This window comes from Passer montanus, unplaced genomic scaffold (assembly GCF_014805655.1).
Source record: "Passer montanus isolate IOZ18808 unplaced genomic scaffold, ASM1480565v1 scaffold32, whole genome shotgun sequence".
In the NCBI taxonomy this organism is placed as follows: domain Eukaryota; kingdom Metazoa; phylum Chordata; class Aves; order Passeriformes; family Passeridae; genus Passer; species Passer montanus.
This window is the reverse complement of record NW_024367930.1, coordinates 569025-590323: the sequence shown is the minus strand read 5'-3', so window position 1 is coordinate 590323 and position 21299 is coordinate 569025. Positions and strand designations below refer to the sequence as shown.

At 38.4% G+C, this 21299-nt stretch overlaps 1 protein-coding gene across 4 annotated transcripts in view; it reads left to right on the top strand.

Annotated features, from left to right (window-relative positions):
- The window catches only part of AMPH (amphiphysin), a 123463-nt gene that overhangs the window by 73903 nt on the left and 28261 nt on the right, over positions 1-21299 (top strand). For all 4 annotated transcript variants that reach the window (XM_039715122.1, XM_039715121.1, XM_039715120.1 and 1 more), the window contains exons 4-12: positions 4383-4477; positions 8718-8813; positions 10110-10217; positions 10605-10690; positions 12348-12423; positions 13284-13366; positions 16915-17053; positions 18579-18707; positions 20989-21096. In XM_039715122.1, the coding sequence (XP_039571056.1) occupies positions 4383-4477; positions 8718-8813; positions 10110-10217; positions 10605-10690; positions 12348-12423; positions 13284-13366; positions 16915-17053; positions 18579-18707; positions 20989-21096 (920 nt within the window). The remainder of the gene's footprint in view (positions 1-4382; positions 4478-8717; positions 8814-10109; positions 10218-10604; positions 10691-12347; positions 12424-13283; positions 13367-16914; positions 17054-18578; positions 18708-20988; positions 21097-21299) is intronic.

Genomic DNA, 21299 nt, shown 5'->3' with positions numbered 1-21299 from the left:
CATCCTAATACTCTTGGATGTATGAGTGAAGCAGCTCATTTTAAAGAGTTTTGGGATTTTAACTTCAGTACTAAGTTTTATTTTGGTGCATGACTTCTGAATGACTTGATATTGGAAGTAGGAAGTACAAATCCAGGTATGACTTCATAGAGTCATAGAATGGTTTGGGTTGGAAGGGACTTTATAGATTATCTAGTTGAAATCCCCCTGCCGTAGTTAGGAATGCCACTCAAGAGATCAGGTTATTCAGAATCCCATCCAGCCTGACCTTGAACACTTCAAAGGATGGGGCATCTACTTCTTTGGGCTACCTGTTCCAGTGTTTCACTATCCTCTAAGTAAAGAATTTCCTCCTGACATCTAATCTATACCTCTCCTGTTCTAGTTTCAAACCATTAATTCCCCTTTGTCCTACCACTGTCTACCTGTGTAAAAAGTTCTTCTTCCTTTTTTTCAATAAGCTCCCATTAAGTACTGTCAAGACAAAAGGAGGTCTCCTCAAAGCCTTATCTCCAGGCTGAACAATTCCAGCTGTCTCAGTCTGTCTTTGTAGGAGAGGTTCTCTGTTTCTCTGAACATCTTTGTGGCCTTCTCTGGACCTGCTCTAACAGGTCCACATCTTTCTTGTGGACTCCAGATGTAGACACAATACTACAGATGGGGATATAAGCAAGGAAGAATAAATTAAACCTTATTATGACCCTCTGTCCCTTCATTTTAATATATATTTCACAATTTGAGGTTTAGTATGACACATTCTTAAAAGAATTTTTGCTGTATTTAGACTCCTTCTCTTATCACTGATGCTTCTTAGTCTTAGCTGGACCTTGATTTTTCTTGTCGGTTATTGAAGGACTCAGAGAAACCATGCCATAAAGCTGTTGAACTTGTGAATGGCTTTTATGTGCCATTTTATTTCATGTGCATGATAGTTTAATGTCTGCTGTGTATCAGTGGTGTTTGTACTGATGAGGTGGTGTGCTATTCCCCATAACTTTAGTCATCTCATGCCTCAGTCTTGTGTGTCTTCCAATCTCCTTGGCAATATGTATCTGGGTTTTATACTTCATGATTTATTTTTAAGCTTTTGAGAGCTGTAAGGGACTTGAATGGTTTTATGGGCCAATTGTTATAGAAACCCTAAATCAGTCACCCATTCTCTACCCCAAGCTCTTTGCAAGTACCAGTGCAGATGGGGAAGAAGAAACCTGGATCTTCATGCAAGTGGCAAGGTGACAGACATAAAAAGTGAGGAAAAGAAAGCACCTGAAATTTACCTGAAATACACTACAGATGGCTTAATATAGTGATAAAGAGTAACTGGTGTACAGGAAGGGGAGATTTTTCAGGTCTGTAAACAGTTCTGTTGCCTAGTTGTCAGTCTGTGGCTGACAGAACTGCACATGTCCTTCAGACACAGAAATCTTAAGATCAGTCATGTAATTTCTTAAAATCCATAAAATATTCATCATCTTTCTGCAAAATTTATTCATTAATAATGGAATTATTGACTTGTTCCAGTGGAAACTCGAATGGATTACTAGCAATAAGAAGTACAACGCTTATGGCAGGGCAGGTCATTTCCCTGAAGAACCACATCAGTAATATTAAGGGCCAGACCAAGATATCTCATCCCATCAGGAAAATGGAAAATTCTCCATCATTCAGGCTAGATTACCCTGCAGGGGAGTGAGGAGACCCCACAGCATATGAGTTTTACAGCCAACATACTGTTCCAGGTCTTTCTCACTCTCCACGGGAGCTTGAGTACATTGGAGCTGTGATGGTAAAGAGTCACCTACCCTCCCCCTTCTCTAGTGTGCTTAATGGGAATATCTCTGCACTGCCACCCCCAGAATCCCTATCACAAGGAGGCCTCTAGAATTTTTTGGTGGCTCCAGGGACAGATTTCTCCTTACGATAGAAATAGGGATCATTTAATCTGAAAAGCTCGATCTTCAGTAACTGGATTATTTAGCAGCATTTTTCCTAAGTGATTCAAATATTTTGGCACTTTTAGCTATTAAATACAGGACCCAATTACCAACAAGTACTACTGAATGAAACAATTGATACTAAATATAAATTTATAACTGTTCATGAGCCGTAAAAATTCCTTTCACATTTCTTAGTACTTTTCATATTACTTAGTACTTTAATGACTTGCTTTTAACAATTTATTTGTCTATAGTGATAGCAGTTAAAAGCAGCCAAGAGAGAGAGCCTGCAGTCTATGACTAAGACACTAATCCCCTTAAATTTTGTGCTGAATAACGTATAAAAGGTATCAGTGTGTAAGGAATAACTGTGAAAACCTGTCAAACAAAAAATCATTGGACACTGTAAGTTTATGTCCAGAAGTATGAAAAAGAATGGGAATTCACTGGATTTGGTATTTACCTTTTCACCCCTTTGGTGTATTGCAGTAAACCTGGTATAGATGCAGTCAGAAGGAGGAGGATGGATGATATTAGCCTGGAAATTTCAAATTGAAGCCCCTGACTGAAAAAACCAAATACTTAACTGCCCACTTGCCTGACACTGCAGCTGGATTTTACTGATGTTTTTTACAGGAATGTGGTGGAATGAAGGGCTATCCAATTCTCAGAGCAGAAAAAAAGTGTAAATGTTGGTACAAAGTTTTGATATAACTCAAGCATGGCACATTAGGTGTGTTTTACTTTTTCTCTTAAGCAGATATATGCCTGAGTCCTGTAGTACTTAAGAAAGAAAGTCTAGGAAAAGGTGTCAACATGGTCTGTGACCGAGCTTAGTGCAAGTTGCAGGAGGGATTATCTTGCAGCTGTGCTAGACTGCATGCCACAGGAACCTCTGCCACAGGTTTACCACTCAGAGTGCTTAAGGGCAGAAGTTCAGGTATCAGAAAGGATCAGGTGTAAGCAGGGATGAACAAACCCTCCTGGTTTGTACATTCACCCTGACTGGAGAGAAGCAAAGAGATACTCTAGTGGTTTTGCCTTATCTCTTGAGTTGCAGTGACATTAAAGATTTTAAATGAGTCCTGCCTGAAAATATATGTGAAGATCATCTGTATTTCATTGTAACCTGGTAACTTCTGAGGCAAAAAAAAAAAAAATTCCTTTTTATTCAGGATAACACTTTCTTAGCTGGAGATACATGATCCTAAGAATTAACCATGAAGGAGAAAAGGAAGAAATACATTTTAATTTTTGTGCTCTCCTAATAGTCTAAGATGAGCTTTGTCATTAAAAACCACCCCCAAGACCATTTCTGAAGAGATCAGATATTCTGTTTTGGCTCATTACCTTTTGATTTAAGGGCAAAAGCTTGTACCCTCTAAGCACCAGTACTTCTTTTGTACTTGTTCTCCCCCATACCATTCTCTATTTTGTACTCAAGGACTGAGAACAAGCATGTACTTTCAGCTTTTTCAGTATCTGTTTTCTATCCTATCAATTCCATAGACTACTACTTTCTTATAAAGTGTGCATCCCTGTATTTATTTTACTCTCATATTAACAGCATATGTTTTGTGAGTGCATGATGGAATACCAACTGACTAGATCAAGATATTCTACATGTTCAAGTTTCAAATTAGTTTTCCTTTTCCACTTGTGAATGTTTCTTTGTACAGAAAACAAAAATATTGATGTTATTCCTAAATTCAGTCACTAAGAAGTTAAATCTGAACATCATGCTTAGAGATATTTTCAAAAGAGCAAACAGATTTTGACCAGAAAAAGAGGTGCTTTTTTAAGAAAAAAAAGTTAATGCTAAGTAAGAAATTCAAGTATAGAGATTTTCCAATGAAGTTGAAATAAAAATTGTCATTTTAAAATTACTTACTCTGAACTCTTAGAATGTTAGGTGAGATGAGTTTGGTTTCACTGGATTCAGAACCATATTCTGAATCTAATGGATTCATGCTGTATCAAAAATGCAAACCCCAGTGCCTTCACTGAAGGTGTTTATTTATTCATTGGGGTCAAACTGATCTCACTGAAGATAAATTTTCATAATGTCATTGAAGTTATTTTACATTTAAACCAGAGTGATAAGCATCAATAGTCACTGTTCTTGTTCCACCTGTCAAAGCAAGAGCCAAAGCAAGAGCTCCAATAGTGACTGTCAGTTTGGCTTCACACAGTCCTCTGCAAGCACCACCCTGCTGCAAACATAAATAGGCACTGGGCTCCACAAACTTCTAAAGCTACTGGGTGACATTACAAAACTCTTCATAAAATCATGTCCACTGCAGTGCTCTACCCAAGTTCAGATATTTATTTTCTAAATTTGCCAGAGGGAATAGCATAGTGGGTACACATGGCTGAAAATCAAGCTATTTAGCAACTACTTCTTGTAGTTTTCATTTACATATTTCTCTTTTTGTCTGACTGCAGGAATGCAAGATGCCTCAAAGAAGCTTACAGAGTCTCTCCATGAAGTGTACGAGCCAGACTGGTATGGACGTGAAGATGTGAAAATGATTGGAGAGGTAAGATGTATGGAAAGAGGGGAAAAGTATTTTGGATGCAAATGGATTAATCTGAGCTGTTGAGGAGAAGTGTGCATACAAAATTGACCTTAATCCTTCATGTCATGTTAAATCCTGTTTTCTCAGCATATAAATTACAGATCTTGTGAAATGCAGCTCCTGCTGGCCAGATGCAGCACTTGCAGTGTCTGTTGTATGAACTAGCTGATAAAAGCTACCACAGAGATAACTCAGTGTGAGCAGAATTGGTCCTGACAGCATCTGACTGACAAGTTTGTACAAAGGTATCTTACATGCAATTTTATAGTCAGGATTCTCAGCTCAATAGAATGTTAAAAATTATCAAAGCCACTTAATCCTTTTGTGCTGTGTAACAACTGTTGAGCCAGTCGTACTGCACAGGACATTTTATGAGACATTCACCTCTTACTGAGAAGAATATGGAATTCAAAGGCAAATTAGAGTTCAGGACACTTTATTTTTACTTTTTACCTTACTCCAGTGATTAGAGAAGAATAGGCTTTTCTAGACAGCACAGCAGGAATTTAACTTGAGGTGCTCTGAATTGCCTGCATAAAGAGCCTCAGTTCAGGGGGAAATCTGTCAGCAAATGTGATGGTGGTGACAAGAAAGTGCAAATGGTTGTCAATTAAGCTTTTAATCACCTGGCATTCAGTTTGCAAGGCCTCCTTGATAATATAGTTAACAGTAAACCTGAATACAAAGCAGTGTACAGATTGCTTTTCTTCTCTACAGATGCCTTCTCCTACACTTCCCTGCTGCAAAGGGTTTTGATTTTAAAAGCATCCAACTTCCAAAGTGCCTAATTTAAGATACATATTTTTTTGTTTGATTGATTTAGGTTTTTTGTATTGTTTTATGTGCAATATTACAAAATCTCCTGAATTGTTTCGGTACATAATCCCAAAGGTAGATTTATGCATCAATTAGAGTGGTAAAAACTCAGTTAGAACTTAACCTGGACACTTCTGTAAAGGATAATAAAAAGTGGTTTTATAAATATATTAATATCAAAAGAAGGACCAAGAAAAACTTCCATTCTTTATCAACATGGTGGGGAATACAGTTACCGAAGATGAGGAAAAGGCTGAGGTACTTAACACCTTCTTTGCCTCAATTGTCAACAATAAGACAGGTCATCCTCAGGGCAGATGGCCTCTAAAGCTAATAGACTGGGACAGGGAGCAGAATAGATTCCCTGTAATTGGAAGCAGTTAGTGACCTGCTGAGCCACTTTGATGTTCGCAAGCCTGTGGGATCAGATGGGATCCATCCTGAGTGATGAGGGAGCTAGCAGAAGAGCTCACTAAGCTGCTTTTCATCATTTATCATCAGTCTTGGTTATTCAGGAGGTGCCAGATGACTGGAAGCTGACCAATGTAATACCCCTCCTGAAAGGAGGATCCAGGAAACTACAGATCTCTCAGCCTGACATCGATGCCTGGCACAGTTATGGAACAGATCATCTTGAGTGCAATTACACAGGACCTACAGGGATGGCCTGGGGATGATCCAGCCAGATGAATTTAGGAGACGCAGGTCCTGCCTAACCAACCTGATCTCCTTTTATGACCAGGCCACCCACCTGGTGGATGTGGGGAAGGCTTTCCATGTTGTCTACCTGGACTGAGCAAAGCCTTCAACACTGTCTCCATGGAATAATCCTGGAAAAGCTGACAGCCCATGGCTTGGACAGGTGCACTCTTTCCAGGTTCAAGAACTGGCTCGATGGCCAGGCCCAGAGAGTGGTGGTGAATACTGCTATATCCAACTGGTGGCCAGTCCCTAGTGGTGGCCCCCAGAGATCTGTGTATGGGCCCAGTTCTGTTTAATATCTTTATTGATGATCTGGATGAGGGGAATTGAGTCTACTCTTAGTAGTTTTGCAATGACACCAAGTTGGGTGCCAGTGTCAGTCTGCTGGAGGGCAGGAGAGCTCTGCAGGAGCAGCCTGGATGGGCTGGAACCATGGGCTGAATCCAATGATATGAGGTTTAACAAGACCAAGTGTGCCCACATGGCTAAGAAAGCCAATGGCATCCTGGCCTGTACCAGTAATAGTGTGGTCAGCAGGAGCAGGGAATGACTCTTCCCCTGTGCTCAGCACTGGTGAGGCCACAACTTGAGTACTGTGTCCAGAGAAGGGCAACAAGGCTGGTGAAGGGTCTGGAACAAAAGTCCTATGAGGGCCAGCTGAGGGAGCTTGGGTTGTTTAGCCTGGAGAAAAAGAGGCTCAGGGGAGATCTTTTCACTCTCTGCAACTGCCTGAAAGGAGGTTGTAGCCAAGTGGGGATCAGTCTTTTCTCCCAGGAAACCAGCAACAGGACAAGAGGACACAGCCTTAAACTATGTCAGGGGAAGTTTAGGCTGGATATTAAGAAGAATTTTTGCGCAGAAGGACTGATTTGGCATTGGAATCACCTGCCCAGGGAGGAGGTAGTGTTACCATCTCTGGAGGTGTTTAAGAAAAGACTGGATGTGGCACTTAGTGCCATGTTATAATTGATAAGGTTAGGTCATAGGTTAGACTTGATGATCTCAAAGATCTTTTCCAACCTAGTTGATTCTGTGATTCTGTAATTCTGTGAGCTCAGTAAAAAATAATTATGTATCTAGGTTATAAATTATCATTCCAAAAGGGATCCACTTATAAGACCTTATTCTGTATGGTAGGAAAGATGATGGCTTAAAGAATCCTTCAGCAATGTTGTTTGAGTCCATTAGCTTTTAGAATCTCCTTTATTTTAACTTGTTCAAAATACATATCAGCAAGATACAAAGGCAAACAAAGAAGAATGGCATGCTATGATCTAATGTTGTGATGCTTTGTAGACCACTGTGATTAAATGCTGTGTTAATAAATTAGGTATTTCTTTTAAACATGTTTAATATATTCTAATCATTCATTAGGGACTCTGTTAGAGTAGGAAATGAATGAACTGAAAGCTGGCATTATACAGCATTTATAATCCACTGTATAGTAGGTTATGATAAAACAAACATTTTGGAATAGTTTTCTATTATGCAGGATGGCCATGTGTTTCATGGTGTCAGTGGTCGAAGACACGGACAACACAGACTCCAATGTCCAAGTGGCAATAGAGAGAGTTTACTATATAAACCCCTCTTTATAAAGGGGGTTTGAAAAACCCGGTCTGGATAGCTCATTGGTCTGATCTTCGATACTGCCCAGCTCCCAGACTACTGAGATGTCTGCAGCTTAGGATGGAATGTAATCAGTTGAGGTTCCTATCTGTCAACCACGGGCCAGTTTATGGAACTGGCTGGGTTTCTTATTTATAGCAAAATTAATTGCCCAGTACAAGCTAGCTTGTACTGTGACATAATGTGACAGTTTTCCAGACTCTGTGAGGATAACAGCCCTACAGAGCAGTGCTTACACCCATTAACCTCCCTCCTATCAAAGGGAATGATGTTAAGTGATTTTTGAAATGTGCAAAGAAAGGGGGAATCAGGATGTTTAACATGTGCTAATGATTTGTTCAGTGGAGAATCCAGGACCTCAAGCACTATGTCTATGCAACAGGATTTGCTTCTAATAAGGAATCTTACCCACTGAATCCTTGTCACATGAGCTATGTGTTAATATGTTCATGAAAATCAAAAAACTACAGGGGGTTTCTCCTGGTGACTAGCCCAGAGCTCCAAAGGGGACTGGGGAAAAGCACTGTGCGTTCAGGGCAGAGGAGGGTGGCTGGGGTGCAGATTTTGTTTATTTTGCCAGCTGATGTTGAGATGTTTCCTGTCATTCTAGCTCTCCAGCAGCACAAAGCAGAGTTCTTGTCTGCATCAGCCATTCTATTAAATGTACCTTAATGGCACAAAAATAATGAAATTGAAAGATCTTTCCCTTTATTTTCTCTTCTATTTTTTTGTCGTACTTCCTTTCTCTGTAAGCAAGGTTCACCATCAGAGAATATAGTTAGACACAAGAGCTATGCCAGGTACAGATTCTGTGTTACTGACCCTCAGGGACCTGAAACTAATTATTAAGTTTAATCTTAATTTGTTGTGAATTAAATTTGCAATATCAAGGTATTCCTTTTCATTCACCTTACGTTTATGCTATGATTTATTTCCATAAAGAACATTTTAAAACTTCAGAAATATGAATCTTTGCCAGTTACATTTGTATTTCTCCTAAGTTTAGAGTGGCATTAAACTACTAAGTACATTTTTCTCCTTTCTGCCTTTTCAGAAATGTGATGAACTTTGGGAAGACTTCCATCAAAAACTGGTGGATGGGTCATTGTTAACTCTGGATACGTATTTAGGACAATTTCCTGATATAAAAGTAAAGTAATGATTTTCTACAAAGGACAAATTTTAAAGTTCTGTTGAGTTCCAAAATAAATTGAAAATGAGATTACAAACAAAAAAAATTTAAAAGGTTGGGAGGTGGAAGTCATGCTCTCCTGTAATGTACAAGATATTGTAAGTAAATTCCTGACATTAGGCAGGACTGATTTTCCAAGTGATCAAAAATATTTGTCATGCAATAGTACATGGAAGTAAATTAGTCTTTGTAGAGGCAACTTTTATGCTTTTTGCTACTGCTGTTTCTTTGGTATGAGATAATTTTAACCAATTTCAGTAAGGACACATTAAGCTCTTCATCTGTTAAAATGCCAGACAAATTACATGGAAAGCAGGCTTTCTGTTACTGGCTAGATGGATGCACCCGTATCTTTCTTTTACCTAACCCATGTCTTTTAATTAGTTATAAAAAGATTTTGTAATACACATCACAAGAGAATGTTATACAGATTCTAGCCTCTGCCACATGCCCATCTAGTGCACAGTCCAGAGAAATGACTGATAAATGAAATGTGTGAGGATAAACAAGCACTATAGATGAGAGGAGATACATTTATATTTGAATATGACTGTATGGGCATAACTGGATTTTTCTGTGAGGGTTTATAACTGAGCAGGTAACACACAGTAATCCCCTTTGTAATTTACATCAAGGACTAAAGAAAAAATAATCTAAGAATACCAACATTAGTGATACACAGTCCTAAACTCATTTTTAAATCAAGCTGTGATTGTGCTGTCTCAGCATGTGGATTACATAGCTTTGGAAAGTCTATATCAAAGTATATCTATATCTAATATCTATATCTGTATCTATATCTTGAACTCCAGTATTTTAGATAGGTGTCAGAACAACTATATAGAGAAGTATATAATAGCATATTTCCAACTCTAGAAAAAATGCATTAATTGCTGAATTTTCATACTATATATAAGGGGAAAAGATAGAGTTACCATGAGTTTAACAGGTTCACTGATTTTAGAGAATGTGACAAGTCTTATGTAACACTGATACCTCAATTCTAAAGACTGTAAGCCCTATACCCATGAAAACCCTTTCCAAACTATTTGTAAATTGATTCCTTATTTAAAATAATGTGATTAGATTGTCATTTTTACCATTTCCATGTTCCTCCTATATGATATAATAATTCAGATATGAACAATAGAGAAGGGAGAATAAAAATATGTCAAAAATTAAATTAACAACATATGTAAAATGGCTTTTTTGAAACTGCTCCTCATATTTCCTTTCATTTCTACCCCTGCACAGACTCGCATTGCAAAACGAAGCAGAAAGCTAGTGGACTACGACAGTGCAAGGCATCATCTAGAAGCCCTGCAGAGCTCGAAAAGAAAAGATGAGGGCAGAATCACCAAGGTAGCACAATCAGAAACATGCTGGAAGAAGACCTGGGGAGACTGGGTGGTATTTTTTTCTGTACAGAGAGAGAGCACAAAATTTCTTTTCATTTTACTCCCTTAGAAATAATGATATCTCTAAGCAAAAATGTGTATTGAGTACTTTGGTTCATGTGATAGTCAGGCTCAGCCTCTTTCACTAAGGAGTCCTCTTTGGGACCTAACTTGCTCTCTTGATGAGACTGAGGGGACAGCAAATCCTGTATTGGCCTCCATGGTGTAAGACTGAGTAACATCCTTTGTTAATAAAAAATGTAAAAGACCCACCAAGAAAAAAACACAAAAATTATTTTGATTCTGTTATGTCATAGTGATTTTAGAAGTCATCTGTTTCCTTTTGGTTTAGGCAGAAGAAGAATTTCAAAAAGCACAGAAAGTGTTTGAAGAGTTTAACACTGATTTGCAAGAAGAGTTGCCATCTCTGTGGTCACGGTAAGCCTAGAGAGATACTGTATGCAGGGCCTTAAATGGGGAGTAAGGAAAGGGAATCAGGGGATTTTAATGAGCTGACAGAAAATGAATTGCTGGATTCTTGAAGATTCCACGCATTACCTTTCTGAAACAATAAAAGGAAAAATGTATGCAAGTGCTCCAAAATATATGTAATATAAGTGTATTTATGCTTATTTTTTTCAATGTATGTTGGCACTTAAGATTCATTAGCATATCTTCATTCTGAAGTGCTAAAAGGTTTCCATTTACTGAGTAAATAATTATGCTAGAGCACAGAGTAGTCTGTGGTGATTTGGGTCTACTTATGGATATTTTTTTATTATAACTACACCAGAAGACACATACTATAGTTTTGCACTGGTGTTAAATGGTTGTGATGTTAAATGACTTGATGGCATAGGTCATTCAGTCAAGATGTGTAATCATGATTTGTGTTTATACAGAAAATGCAGACAATATGAATGGGAGAACAAAAGCAGTAGAAAAATAAGCATCTCATTAGTGTGTTATGCGTTATGTTCTTTAACAATTGACACATTTCACTGGAGTGAAAATAGGAAGTATCCTTTGTCTTCTCTGCCTTCCAAATTAAAGCCTGTTAAATTTCAGACCAACAGAGAATTTCCCTGCTGGGTTTCTGCCTATTTCAGTGTAAACCTTCTCAGCACTTACTTAGGCCCATTTGTTTTATGGGCCTGCTAAAAGCAAAACTGCATGTGAATGACTTAGAGTGAGGGCCCTTTTTACTTCAGTAAATTTTGTATAAAGACATGGTAGCTAGTCTCGGGGAAAGGTAGAATTTAATTTGAGCAATATGCGTAATTTAGTAAGCAATTGCTTTCAGAGTCCTTTATTTTAGTTATTAAAATTCTTCAGGAAGAAAATTATCTATTGAGTTGACATTTTGCAGGCTTATTCATATTCCAAAGACAATTGTTGTTAATCAAAGTTGGGAGAAATTATACATAGAAGTTTTAAATAGGAAAAAGAATAAAACAAAACCTAAGAAAACAGCTTCTACTTTTGAAATGGAGAAGTATGTAATAATTCACCCCAAGTAAGCAGATTCTTGACTACATGCACAGAAATGTCTAGTCTATATTAAATTCTTTCCTTTTATATACATGTGCATGTGTTTCAGAGCTGAGCTTGGGATGCGTGGGCTGTTCTGAGCTGTATACACTCAAGGTGACCCAAGATGCAACTGCATCATCTTGATGCTGTGATAAAATTTGGGCACAGGGGCTCACAGTGCTGGAATGGTACCTTTCCCCTTTCAAGAAATGGTTGTGTGCTGTCTGTCAGGAGATGGAAGCCCAGAGCATCTTGTCTTCTCTGCGCTTGTGCTGTAGCTGAGACCATCCTTTTCCACTCTTCTTTAAAAAAAGCTGAAGACTTCTGATGTGGAGTAGTCTCAGTTTGGTTGACTGGATGGTGTGAAATACATATCTTAACACTAATGGAAATAATAATGAAAAATTAGTCTGAAATTTTGACATTTCATCATTTGCTTTGCTGAGAGTAATTGTCAAGAATGTTGTTTGTAGTCCAGAAAACAATTAATTAATCTGCCTTTGTGCCCCTCCCACACATACCTTTTATTCTCTTTTTCCTTTCTTTGTGCCATCCTTTGTAGACGAATTGGCTTCTATGTGAACACCTTCAAAAATGTATCCAGCCTTGAAGCCAAGTTTCACAAGGAAATAGCTTTAGTGAGTAAAACTGACTATCTTGTATAATGGATTATGCTATGCATGATAGCTAAAAAATACCTTATAGTAAAAATCTAGCAGAGGCACACATGAGAATTTGCCATAGATCCAGATTTTTGCTACAATGATAATATTCATTCTACTTGCCATATTTGTTCTCTCCTTAAGGAAGGAGCAGCCCCTACAATTTTGGATTGCAATGCATTACCAGTTGTAGCACTAAATTCACTTTCAATTTTGACAATCTAATGTTGCCTACTGTTGCTGTGTCAAATTGCTAAGCACCTCCTTGCTTTAATCAGTAGGAAAAAAAACAAACATGTCAAACATTCTCTTCAAGTCTGCTATATGCCTTGTCAGCAATGCAATATTTTATCTGTGACTGTTAGGCAAATCAAGCAGTTTCACTGAGGATCTTCTGAATGTTCCTGGCTAAATAGTAGCATATAATCTATAGCAACTTTCAAATTGGAACCAAAATTTTTTTGAAAACTCACTTTACTGAAGCTCTGTGAAAATTTGGATTAGATTTTTCAGGATCTTATTGGCTGCCCATGTTGATTTAAACTTCAGATGACCTCCTTCATCAGAGCTCACATAGCAGTCTTATTTATAATCTTGTTCTCTAAAAAACAACTCATGTTTTTTAAGAACTGCTATTATCTTTGATTCTATGGATTTTGATGGGTTTCTGTTTAGGCTTTTTCTATGCATGGTACTGAGAATTTTTGGAAGGTTTTATACTGTAACAAAATTATCAAGTTATCATTTATCAAACCATATTTATCATTTTAATAATGCCTTTTTAATCATGACTGTAGTTGTTCACATAAACTCAGGCAACTGTTTTGTTTTCACAGTTATGTCACAAACTATATGAAGTGATGACAAAGCTGGGGGATCAGCATGCAGACAAGGCCTTCACCATTCAAGGGGCACCAAGGTGAATTTATTGCCTATTTAATGAATTGCCTTGCTGTAGGCTTTGTAGGTTTCAGCATATGTAGTGACCACCTACACCGTGTGTAACACCTACACATGGTAACAGGCATTATTTGTTCAGGATGGTAAATGAAGGTACCCAGGATGAAGTTCTTCTCAACAGGAGTAAATATGCAAAGCTTTCTTCTTCACTGACTATTTTTCTAGAAAGTCCTTTCAAAAACAAAACCAAAACCAAACCAAACCAAACCAAAACTACAAAAAAAAGAAGGCTGTTTCAATTTAGCCAAGTTCATTGTAGACTGTTACATCAATTTGCACCAATTAAGTGTACAGCTAATTTAATATTTAGGTTACAGCTATGTTGCTAACTCTCATAACTTGTTTAAAGCCTTGAAATATTGAGATATGGTTTTAGCTCCTATTATTAGGTGCGAATCCCAAATTTTGAATGTCAGCTTTTATCTCTTCTACTTACAGGGAAAAAGTAAAGATCTGAGGGTACATCATAAAAGCAAAAAAAAAAAAGGGCTGAAAAAAAGAGAATGTCAAGCAAAATCTTGTTTTAAAGCACAAAACCAAAAGGAGTTTAAAATCAGATGGTGCTTTCTAAAGGTCAGTGGATGCCAGTACAGTATTTCTGTACTGGCAACAGAAATGTACTTTCTGCACTTTCAACAACTGTAGCCTTTCTGCCATAATTTTATTTCTAATACTGATGGTCATAAAAGGCTGAGATGTAAAACAGTGAGACTTATAAAGACACATTGATATTTAGAGTTAATATATAAAGCCTGAATTTCCATTTAATCCCAGCTAGTCAGAAGCAATCTGAAAACAACGTTATATAACTTTTCACATCCCACTCTAAGGGAAACCACGGGATTCTTTTTTATGGATTTCTTGGACAAAAATCAAGCACAAACGTGGCAAATATTATAGCTGAGAACTATTTACTGATAAGAAAGGATGTGTGTCCCTACTGGAGAGGGACAGAAAGTTAAGCAGAGAAGGGAAAAGAAAGACGGAGAGGGAGAAAGGAGGCCACGATCAGAACGTCACCGGCGGAACCCCGGGCTGCACCGGCGGCACCCACCGGCAGGTGGAGCCTGCGCTCCCTGCCGGGGCGAGGCTGCGCAGCTCTCGCGAGAGCGCGGCTCCGCTGGCCGCAGCCAGGACGGTCCCGCGTGGCGGGGCGGCGGGACGCGCTGTGGCGGAGCGGCGGCAGGCTGCTGCGGGAAAGCGGCGAAGCTTAGAAGGGTAGATGGAACAGATGAGGACAGGGCAGAGAGTCAAGGAAGAAGCAGGGAGCAAGGGCCGACCGAGGCAAACTCTAGACGAGCCCCTCGGCTCAGAAACTGAGACAGCGGGGTAGCTGTACCGCGGTTAAATGCTTGTATGTGCTCAGGCTCCTCTCATAGTCCGCTCCTTGTGGGACGACCATTGGCTAGTCAGGGGAATTTGCGCTGGACAGCAGGGGTTTCCCCGCCTGCAGAGGGAGTCTCTTGCAGCCTAGTGGTGCAAGACTTGACTGCTCTGTCAGCCGAAGTCTCCATTCTGTAAAGGGTTTGCCTGCTTAGGAGCTGTGATGTCAGCGGTCTCTACCCCTTCATGTGTGCTAGCCACCTTCTGCACATCTTAGTGCTCAGACTGTGTAGAAATTTTCCACCCAATGTCAGAAAATAGGTTTATAACACAAAAGCCAGATAATGTTGAGGCATAAATAAAAATTAAATTGGTTCCTCAATAACTACTTCTAATTTGCTCTCAAGATGGAGGTAGATTAGCAACAATTAAGACTAACCAAACAACATAACGTCTGCCTCAAAAATATGGAAAATATTCCTCCATTTGTTTTAATCTCACTTTGGAAGAACGAAGAATGAAATCTGAAACTTCTGATGTAATGCGAAATTCAGAACTACTTTATAAGCACATCACTAGAATTTGTATTTTAGATTATTTCAGTGATAATCCATGCTTGCATACTACATATTGCCTTTGGAGCGGTTAACTTTGTCCCATTTAGGATGGACTCACAATCTGGACCATGATCCCCATAAAGGCTTTGTAAAATACTTTTATGCGATGTGAAATAATGTAGCATTGGAAGATTTCGAGCACATTTTGTAAGCAGCAGGTATTTTATCCACCTGTGTTTTTTAGACCACGTCCAATATGCACATGCTTGTTCCCACTGAATTATTCATTCCATCATTGGGAGAAAAACAATTATGCAACAAAATTATTTTTTCTGCAAATTACTAGATGTCATTTAATGTAGTGTGAACTTACTTAAAAAAGCTTTCTAAAAATCCATTTTTTTCAATTACTTTGTTACTGTCTTTTGCTTGTCCTGTTTGCAGAGCCTTGTGTGAAAATCTGGATAGATTTTGACTTCCCTTATTAGTGATCATACTCTAAAAGACTCCTAAGTGGATCTTCATGAGATAAAACAGCTTTCCATTTTAGATGCATGAGAAGTTGATACTAGACAAGTGCAATATCTAATCTTTCTTTTAAAGAAATGCATAAAAAGAAACATCTTAAGAACTTGTGTGCTGCTCAGTACTCTGTCCTGAAGGCAAATATGTACCCTGGAACATAAATTTCTTAATGATTGCTTATTTTTTCTCTTTTAATATTTCCACAGAAAGAGGTGGTGAGTGTGAGCTAAGTTTGTCCTTCCAAAGAACAGTTTTTCTTGTGTTCGCATTAGGATCATGTTTATGCTGTGGTCTCAATCAGGTAGTGCTTCTGCTCTCCCTGAGGATGTGTAAGAGTCGCTTCTACTGAGTACTGTGGTTGTTGAGTACTGTAGTTCATAGCCTCCCTCACTGTAAGCTTTCAGCATATCTAGGTAGCTGAATATTTTCTCAGTGTTTGCACCAGGTGCTTTCATGGGAAGTGGAGATGCTTTCTACGACTTCATCAGATCTTTCTTAGTATCACCAGAGCTCTGTTGAAGTCACTAGACTGCTGCTTGTTTATAATTTTTGCGATTTGTCCTTCTAAATAGTTTTATCTTTATAATAATCTTGGCTGTCTTTTGTTTTATTGAAACCTTTCAATAAAAACAAAAAGTTGCTGAGCTTTTAAAATTAATTGCAGGATTCATTGTTATGCCTTCCTGTGGGTTTTTTTATCTTCAAAGTGTTCTGTTCTGAGAAGCATGTGAAATGAAGACAGTAAATCCATTTCACATTTTATAATGGTAATAAATTTATAAGTGAAGTGGTATTTCAAGTACAGAATCTGAAAAAATGCGGGTACTCTTGTTTTCTTCAAGTTATAATGATCAGGTAAACAAATGTTCCAAAAATCAAGATCATTCAAAATTAAAACTTCCTTTGACATTGAATTTTAATTGTCTTTAATTGCAATTTTAGTTTTAGTCACTATATAATGGCTTCATTCATCTCCGGTGTATACTCTCCTTTGTGGTCCCTGACATTACATCAGGAATGCAGTTCAACTGTTGCATCCAATTTTCAAGGTAATAAGTCAGCAAGATAGATATGTTCTTGTCATTCCTTTGCTTCTGTCTAGTGATTCAGGTCCACTCCGCTTTGCAAAAACACCGTCACCACCAGAGGAGGTCTCTCCCCTACCTAGCCCTACTGCTAGTCCCAATCATATGCTGGCACCAGCATCTCCGGCACCAGCCCGACCTAAGTCACCTACACAGGTAAGGAGATATCTAGGAGATATTTGTTGTGCAGATAGCTGAGATAATGTACGTGGTGGATTTTTCATCTAGGCTGTGGTCTAGACTGAGTAGTAGCAGAGACACTACTGGTTCTGTTGTAATCTGTTCTGTTAATCAGTTGTTCATCCCTGTGTCACAACATGAATAGAAAATGGGTTTTTTTATTAGGGGAATGAAGAAAATGTTAGGTGCTTGGTGAATTGGTAGAATTTGCAATGGCAAAGCAAAACACTTCTTAAAAAGTTGTGTTGTCTCTAACGTCCCATATACCGGCAATGACAGTTTGAAAAGCCTATTTCTAAAACCTCCTTGTGAATTTTTGTACATTATATATTTCTGCTCTTCATTCATCTTCAAATTTATGCTTACCTTGGGAAAAATTAGCCAGTGAGTATCACTGATCTGGCCAATCTCTAAAACAATGAAAAATAGTTGAAATACTGCTCTTCTAATTACTGATAGTTGAAGTCTTATTGGTTGTTTTAAACACTGATTGGGAAGTTTGACACTGTTGTAATCAATGGAGTAACTTCTATTCTCACTAGTATTGGTAAAATAAGAATTGGTTTCATTCATCAGTTCTATCTGTAGCATGAGTTGTATATGATACTTCATGTGCATATAAAAGACTTGTGTTGATTTGGAATTGGGATAGATTCTGTGCTAATTGCTGTTTCTATGCTGTCTGCACATCAGAAGAAAATTAATTTTGTGTCTAGTGAGCGTGTTTATTTTCTCTGGTTTCCCAAAATGTGACAACTCTTGCCTGAGTATGCACCTGGTAGGACTCAGCCGCACTGGTGCCAGTGGTGTTATATCACTATACCACCTGAGGATTTTTTTTGAGGATTTATTTTCTTGGGTTTTTGATAGATTTAAAAATTATCCAATGTTATTTGGTATTATTCCAAGCAATTAGTTTGTCATAGTTATGTGAATCTCTGGAGAGCAGGAGGAATGTAGTGAACTAGGCACCTTTGAAGTGCTATAGGTCCCAGAGATGATATAGTCTTAGCATTAAGTACACCCTAAGGCTAGCAACAGGTGGGCAGTGACAAAATCCCAGAGCTAAGCACAAATGAACTCAAGAAGCCAAATAGCTGCAGAGGCATTGTTTCTGTGCAGTATCATCCTTCCAGCTATGGCCTGCATAGAAGACAGCATAGAAGACAGCATAGAAGAGCTGTCTTGCACTGTGTGCCTGTCGCAGCAGAAAAAAAAAAATAACCAAGAGTTGCTTTTGTATCAAATCTGAAACCTTGAGTTTTAATGACTTTGAAACATAGGGTTGTTTTGTTCTTCCCATAATGTTCATTTCCAAGTACTTGGTGGTGAACAGCTAAACAGTTCCATTCAATACATGGCTTATTCACATGAATATTTAGGGAATAAATATTTACTATGAAACAGCCAAAGTAAAAATCTAAGACAATTTGTTTAGGTCTAGCTTAAAGATTTTCTTTTATCCCTGAACTAGTCTGTGACATTTTTGCTGTCTGCCTAGCTGAGGAAAGGTCCACCGGTCCCGCCACTGCCTAAACTCACACCCACAAAGGAGTTGCAACAGGAGAACATCATTAACTTATTTGATGACAACTTTGTCCCAGAAATCAATGTGACAACCCCATCACAGGTAAGCTTCAGTGAATTGTGTAGAGGTCCATCCATGTAATCACCCTAATTTCTCCAAGATACTGGGGGCTGATCTTGGGGAGGGAGGAGGAGGGCGAAAGTACAAGGCAGAGGCACAATTACCACTTTGTGTTATCATAAGTTACACATATGGTGTTTTGCCTTTGAATAGGTCACACATAATCACTCAAAAGGGCTAACACTGCCAACGTATTGAAAAAAAGAGCAATTTCCTGAGAGGTCTGACTGAAAATACTGTGATACAGTCATGTTTGAGATTTAAATGCATCCAGGTTGCATTACTAGCTGAGAGTTGATCTGAGATGCCTTTTTTTTATGCTAAGCATCTCTAGTGGAACTTTACAGAAATCCTTCATTACTTCTGCTTCCTTCATCAAAATCCCTTCTGTTTCCTTCATTAAAAGTATTCCGTCTTTCTGTTGAGTGATTTTTAAAAAATTAAACTTCCTGGTTTTTACAGGTATAAAAGACTGCTTCAGCTGGATGATTCATTCACTTGGCTTTGCTCATAGAAACATTAGCTGCACAGAGAGGGGTATCTTAGGTACCGTGTATGTTTATTTGGGGATTGGTCACTAAAGTTGAGTGTTCTCTTCATTTTGGTCTGAGGGGCATGGGTAAATTTTGCTATCAGTGATCAGTGCCCTGTGACTTGCAATACCTTATCTGGTCTATGGCCTTAAGTAATACTCCTGTTAATTTGATTCAGTCCTCAAAGGTAGCAACTTCATCCTCAAACTTTGGTGAAAGGAGACATCTTTTATGTCTCCATCCAATTCTGATTATATGCCAGTAAATGCTGTTGTTTTACCAAGTTGTGTGACTATATGAGTATTAGTGCCTCAAAAGCATATGTGATAAAATCTAAATACACTCAATGGAAGGCAGGAGGGAATGAGCCTAATGTTGGTTACTGGTGGGAGTGGTGGGTTTGACTTTTTGAAGTGTGAGACTGTAACACTGGCTTCATTGTATCAGACCAGTTGTCCATCATCACCAGTGATGCCAGAAGGCCAAAGAAAGAAGATAAATCCAGGCAAACAATGGTGGTACTCCTGACACCCTCTTCTGCTGGAGTCTCTTAGGCTCCATTCTTTAGCAGCTCTGGGGCTTCCTCAACATGATTGCTACCAATTTAGTAAGCCTCAGCAGACTATGCCACAAATTTATTTACTCTTTCAGCATGTGTACAGTTTTCACATTCACACTACCTGAAACCAAGAAGGTCCCCAGCTGGACCCGGTGCCATGTGGAGCAGCACCACTTCTTTATTTTACATTTGCCTCCATCAGCTGTGCTGCCAACTTTTTTCCTGCCTCCCTGAAGAACCAGGGAGTAGCCAAACCCCTGTGCCTCTCACACTGGTATAGACATCACCCCTTCTCACATCACCCCTAGTACATCTTACAGACTGAAGAGTTCTAGGTCACTCTGTCATTCCTAACATGAGAGCTGAGGAGCTCTTTTGACCATGTTTGCAGGTGACACAGAGAGTTAAGGTGTTTTGTAGCATAATGGAAGCCATTAATTACCTGACTTTGAACATCTGTTTACCAATAGTAACAGTAATTTGAAATGTTTATACTCTTAAATGTTTTAATAACAGAAAGTCTTTGCTCATTTATTTTACTGTTATTGTCATCATCATTATTATAATTATTGTTATCACCTAGTTTTGCTGGGTTTATACATGCCATGTTGCAGTAGACTTGCCCATTCATACAAGCTCTCTCACTGTTTAACTGAACAACTAGCAGTAGGCAGTACTACTCTTGTTAGCAAGACCAAGATGCTTGCCTAGAATATTTACAATTAATGATAATTAAATCTCAGCTGTAGTTTCACACTAATTAGAATTTTATGTTGAAACACACTAAAAGTTTTTTCAGGTTAATTTATAGCAGAAAAGACCCATTGAACATGTATATGTGTATATATCTTTATAGTGACCTCAGAGGCCTTGGCTAATTTATTAATTGCAAACCAAAAATACGATTTAATAAGAGCATATTGTAGAATCATAAAATGGTTTTGGTTGAAAGAGACCTAAAGATCATCTAGTTCCATCATAAGAGTGAATCTCATAAAACTTACACTAAAGCTCAGGAAAATCTTCAGAACTTCCTCCCCTTCTGGTGTGCACCACAGCTAGTAAATCTGTGGAGTGTTTTGGGTTTTTTTCTTGATCATTTTCATATTTTACTGCCCAGGAAAGCATTTAAATGATAAATTTTTCAGAAGTTATATTTCTCTTCTAAAAGAATGAAGTACCTGAAGCTAAGAAAGAGGAATCGTTACTGGATTTGGACTTCGACCCCTTCAAGCCAGAAGCTGTGTCAACAGGAGTTGGTCATTCACCCATGTCTCAGGTATCTCTTTGCCTTGACGTAGTCAAAGCATATGAATGCAATATACTGTGTTTGGTAGAAAAGGGTTTGCCTCATATATTAATAAGAAGTATCTGAAAAACTTTGTCTTCCTGAGAAGCACAAGTCAGCCTTCTGTCTTCCACGTCGGTAACCACATACTTGATGATATACTGGGAGGAGAGGAAATTGTTAGGTGGTAAAAT